Below are 5,346 nucleotides of genomic sequence, written 5' to 3'. Positions count from 1 at the left end.
TCATCGTAATTGTCGTAGTCCACTAAGTCGTCCTCGTAATCATCGTAGAGGAGGTTTTTCCCCCACTTTTTGTTGCTCATTTTGTTGCTTTAGGTGATCTGGGGGGGGGGGGGGGTAAACACACATGTGTGGGGTGTTTACGAATACTTTCACTTGAAGAGGAAAAGACGTTCCTCTTTTTGTTCTCCTATACTTGTTGTATTTTACGAATGGGTTCAGCCTTAAAGCGGACGTTCACATGGGGGCGAGATACGCCTGGGGAACCGCTTGGTGTGGAGGGGTGTTGTTTTACCCCTTTTCGCCCAATAAATATTCTTATCGCGCTCTTTGGTGCTATATCCCCTTTGTGGCGTGTATATTTTTCTCTTTGCGCGCTAAATGAAAATGCCTCTCTTCGGCATGCGCACATGGGGGCACTATACGCGCTTTTTTTTGGGGGGGTTCCCTTCGGGGGCGAAAAGGAAAAGAAACGGAAATTGGGCACATCTTATTCCAGCCTGGATTGCGATCCGATTTTGTTATATAATAATCCCCTCTTTTTATATATTAGTTTCGCGTGACGTTTCAACGGGTGCCGGGGGCGGAAAGAAGAGACCCCGTTCAGTGTTACAAGTACTGTAGCGCCCCCTTAAGTGTTAGAAGAGCGGGGGGGAAAAAAAATATACATAATAAAATAAAAAATAAAGGAGACCTTAAAATTTGTTTCCCCATTTCTCTCCCTATACACATTGGACGGAGTTCCGATGACCATGTACAACGTGAGACTTCTAACATTTTTGCCACGGGGGAGAGCATGCCGTGTTTGGCATGAATTGTTGGTTCTGTGTAGAGATGGACATAATAGTGCACCCCGTAAATACGAACAGTGTGGGATAGGTGTACACACTGGTGATAATTCACAACAGGGGGAAAGTTGTTCCCGCTTCTTCGGAGTGGGGTCAGGCTGCGGATCGATTTATGTGTGTGAAGTGGCGAGTGAAACGATCTGGCAAAAAGCCAATTTTTCTAAATCGCCGAAACGACAGGTTAAAAGAGTTGGCGTAAGAGAAATGGAGTCCAAGTGGAGAAACAAATTTTACCAAAGGTGATCACTTGCAGAGTATTGTGTGCATGGGTTATAAACACTGTGCACATGGGCAGGGGTCTGAGCAGTGTTGTTTTTTTTTTCCTGGCCAAATAACCAGGATATGCCCTTTCAACTTAGTAGGGTTTTAATACCCCCCAATTGCAGCACGGATGGTGATACACTGGTGTTGTGTATGCCACTACGCCCTGGCTGAAAAATGAGAAACTCAAAAAAATTCGTTCCTTTGTCATACGTTGCAATTAAGTTTAATGCGAAATGGAGGAGAAAGCTTTTTTTTTTTTTTTTTTTTTTATTTTTATTTTTAGCAAAAGTTGAGAATTGCTCAATATTTGTGCGAGTGAACAGATCGAATGGTTTTGAATAAAATGGGTTACTTTTTGGCAAAACAGAATTTTACCATTTTGGGGTGTGTGCATGTTATGTACACTGTTGTGGCATAACCCACACATGGGGTAATTTTACGGAGGTTTGGCGTCCGTAAGCATGTGCAGGAAAAAAACAAAAACAAATCGTACGTATTAAACACGTTTGCCGCATTTTACGTACGTGCACTGAGCACGTATTGCTTTCCTTTCCGTCGCCCGACCGACCCTATTTTTCTTGTGCACAGTACTCTGTGTACATGGCCACATAAAGTATCCTGCCGAATTCTTCCTCATGCAGCTGCACCGGTTTAAGTGTTGAAAGGATGTGCTGGACCTGCATCCTGATATACCAATGGGAGTATAATAATTCCCCTACCTCTTTTTTTTTTTTTTTTTTTTTTTTCACATTTCCCATTTTTTGTCTTTTTTCTTTTTCGACACATCGACGATGTTTTATGGGGGTATGTCGTTTTTTTTTTTTTTTTTTCGTTTCGTCTTTTTGCCATTCACTCGGCAAAGCAGTGTACAAAAGTACATTTCTAACCGTTGACTCCATAATAAGTTCATAATCTGCCATGGAGGGGCACGAGCCCATGTGTTTTATTTTTCCCTTGGTGCACGGCCTACTGAATTTGTGGTTTTAAAAACGAGAGTTCAACCCTGCAGACTGGTACCAATCCTGCATCTGGGGGAAAACACTTTTGGCCATTTCGGGAATTTTATCATCTGATCCCCTCACGGCTGCGGTTGCCTCCCTTTGCAGTGAGTGGTCCACTGGCATTAGTGACATAATCATGGTGAGGAGAAGTTAACCTGGGTGAAAGTATATCGGAGATGTACATCGGTCGAAATACATCAATGAAGAGTTTTTTCTTTTTTCGTTTCTTCCCTTCAGCGTTCCGGAGGAGCGCGTTGCAGGTGGTTTGACTGCGATTTATAAAAGGCGATTAAAAATTATCCTATGGGACGAATCGAACTGCCTTTTTTAAAAAAGCGAAAAAAAAAAAAAAAAATGCGTCAAAAAAATGCGTACAACAAAACTTGCTGGGGGGAAAATAAAAATTTAAAGAGGGTTTAATATTAAAGCGATTTTAAAACAAAGATAATTCAAAGAATCATTCAAAAAATGATTTAAAAAATGGGTTGAAAAAATAATTTTTTAAAAAGTAAAAAAGAAAAAAAATTAAATTCAAACTTTTACAATTTATAAATTTTAAATAATTTTTTTTTTTTTTTTTTAAATTTTAAAAACCAATAGATATGTATATATATATTATATAATATCTGCTTCAGGAGAAGAAAATTCGCAAGCAATTTCAACCCAACTTTTTCCTTTTCCTACTTTTTTTCCTTTTGCAACTTTTTCTTTTTTCCAACCTTTTTTTTTGCATCTTTTTCTTTTCAGATTTGTTTCTTTCGAATTTTTTCCATTTTATAAAATACATGTTTTTAATTAATGATATAAAAACCCCCCAGTTGGCCCCATCCATCCCTCAATTTGTAAAAAACTTCACGTAAAAAAAAAAAAAAAAACTGACGCAGAAAAGGAAGTAGAAGTCGAAGCGCAAACCCAAACACAAAGGTCCTGTACCAACAGGAACGATCCACAGCGGTTGTTCACAAATTCTCTACTGTTTTGTTTTGCGAGGGGCACGGGCCACAGAAGTATGGAAAAGTTTTCCTATTTTTGAAGCAGCCTATATATATAAAGGGAGGGGGCAGCAAAAAAAAAAAAAAACAAAAAATCTGTTCAGCATTTCCCCGCCCTTCATATATTATATAATGTCGTTGCCGGAGCTTCAAGGGAACATTTCATCACTTTTTTTATATGTACATACTTCTATAACTGTCGTATGCCTGCCCCCCGTAGTCGTGCTTTAACGTTTTTCTTTTCCTCGTGAAGAATCCCGAATTGACGTTCCTTCGAACCCTGCTCTCTAGAATCGCAACGGGGGGGAATGTAGATGGGAAATGAGGAGACAATAAAACGTTTCAAAGGAGGGAAAGCATTTGCTTTATTCACTTTGAGCTAACATCATAAACAGAAGACAGATGAGAATAAGCCACCTCACGAGAGGAGGTCCCCCTTGTCCCCCTTTTTTGCGCTTGCTAATAATATTTTTGCATACGCGTATGTTTTAATAACCCACTTGTGGACATTTTGCAACAAACTTATTATTTTAAGGGCATATGCCCCCCCCGTCTTTACACTTAAGTTGAAGGAGTGTCCACAGGGTTAGAATCCTTACACGGTCTGCCTTCCCCAGAACGTGGCCCCCTTAGTGCAAATACAAGCAAGTGTAAGGTAAAAAGTGTGGATTGGAAGAAAAGTCTTATAACGAAGACAATTTAACGTTGATTTTTGCCCCTTACAAAAAAAAAAAAAAAAAAAAATGGAAGAAAAAAAAAAAAAAGGGAAGAAAAAGACGGAAAAGTCAGAAATCGAGCTATTATTTGTTGACCTGTGCCACGTGAATAAAGAAAAAAGGGACACGGGAATACAAGTCCTGATTGAATATATAAAAGAAAAAAAAGTACCCCTGGATGGACATAATTTGTCTTACATTTGCAAAGGGCTGTTTTATTATTATTGGTTATGTTACTCATTAGAAGAGCAAAAAGTAGCTGCTTGCAAAATAAGCAAAATTTTAAGAAACATAGATGAGGCGGATGAAAGTGAAGAAAAAGAAAGCGTGTTTTTATTTTTACAAAGTTTTTTAAAAGTTATGTCTAATAAATATGACTGTCTGGACCTGTACCGCATGAACAAGTTTTTATTTTTATTCAAAGTATTCCAAGCAGAGTTTCTCCTCTTCCTACATCGGCACTCATGGCGCAGTTATTACATCAGGAGGTATAATAAAATAATGGTCAGAATGTTTGACGATACAAATGACGTTTTTTACAATCACATTGATACATTTTTTAAAGAATTTTTTGGAAACCAATTTTATTTAAAAGCCAAGGATCAAAATGAAAAGGTACACATAAAGAATTTTGTCCTACTGATGGACTTTTTCTTTAAAATTATTTGCAAGACAGAAAAAAAACACATAGTAGATGTAATTAAAAATAAAATTTTTTCAGTCATGTTGAAGTTAAATGTAGGGAAAAGTATGCTGGAGGAGAGAATTCGCAGGTACCTTGCAAAGTGCAAAAATACTTATGCTACTAAAGCTCTTAGGGGTTTTTACAATTCCCTTGTTGCAGGAAGCACTGAAGGTGCGGGGGACGGCAAAAAGAAGGGCAACAAGAAGGGCAAAAAGGGTGGATCGCAAGAGACGCCCATTTTTGTGGAAAACTTTGAGGCCGCCGGGGAGCAAAATGGCTCTGACTCCGCTTCTGCCCCGTCCAGGGACGAAGAACAAATTTGTCTAAGTAAAGGAGATTCCGAAGTGACCACCCCTGGAGATGGCGAAACTGGTGGAGAGGAGCAGTTGGATGATGTGGTTAACTCCAAAAAGAGCTCCAAGAGGGACCGTGCGTCGAACAAGTTCAACCGCCTGAGGGAGCTCATCGACGAGGGCGACGACGGAGACACGGGGGCGGACCTGGACAGCGACGTGGGAAGTGATACGGACAGTGACATGGGAAGTGACGTGGGAAGTGATTTGGGAAGCGATAAGGGGAGCGACGTGGGAAGTGATATGGACAACGGCGTGGGAAGTGATACGGGCAGCGACGTGAATGGCGACTCGGGCAGGGGGAAGAAGAAGGCCCTGAAGCGAAAGGGAGAACAGAATGATAATCCCAACGATAAAAAAAAGAAGAAGAAGAAAAAAAAATCCAATATGCTGGAATGGATAATGATGCAGGACAATTTGCTGAGCCAATTGGAGCCGTTGTCCAAGAAGCACCAAAAAGAAATGAAAAAAAAAAAAAAAAAAAAAAAAA

General features: G+C 39.7%; 1 protein-coding gene across 1 annotated transcript in view; it reads left to right on the top strand.

The window, feature by feature from the left end:
• Window positions 1-3,845: 3,845 nt before the first annotated feature.
• The window catches only part of AK88_03615 (uncharacterized protein), a gene marked incomplete at both ends in the record, with an annotated part of 2,792 nt that continues 1,291 nt past the window's right edge, over window positions 3,846-5,346 (top strand). The window contains one exon of the mRNA XM_012481226.1: window positions 3,846-5,296. Within this exon, the coding sequence (XP_012336649.1) occupies window positions 3,846-5,296 (1,451 nt within the window). The remainder of the gene's footprint in view (window positions 5,297-5,346) is intronic.

This window comes from Plasmodium fragile (genome assembly GCF_000956335.1).
Source record: "Plasmodium fragile strain nilgiri unplaced genomic scaffold supercont1.42, whole genome shotgun sequence".
Taxonomy (NCBI): Eukaryota; Apicomplexa; class Aconoidasida; order Haemosporida; family Plasmodiidae; genus Plasmodium; species Plasmodium fragile.
The sequence above is the reverse complement of the archived record's forward strand: the minus strand, read 5'-3'. Positions and strand labels throughout refer to the sequence as shown.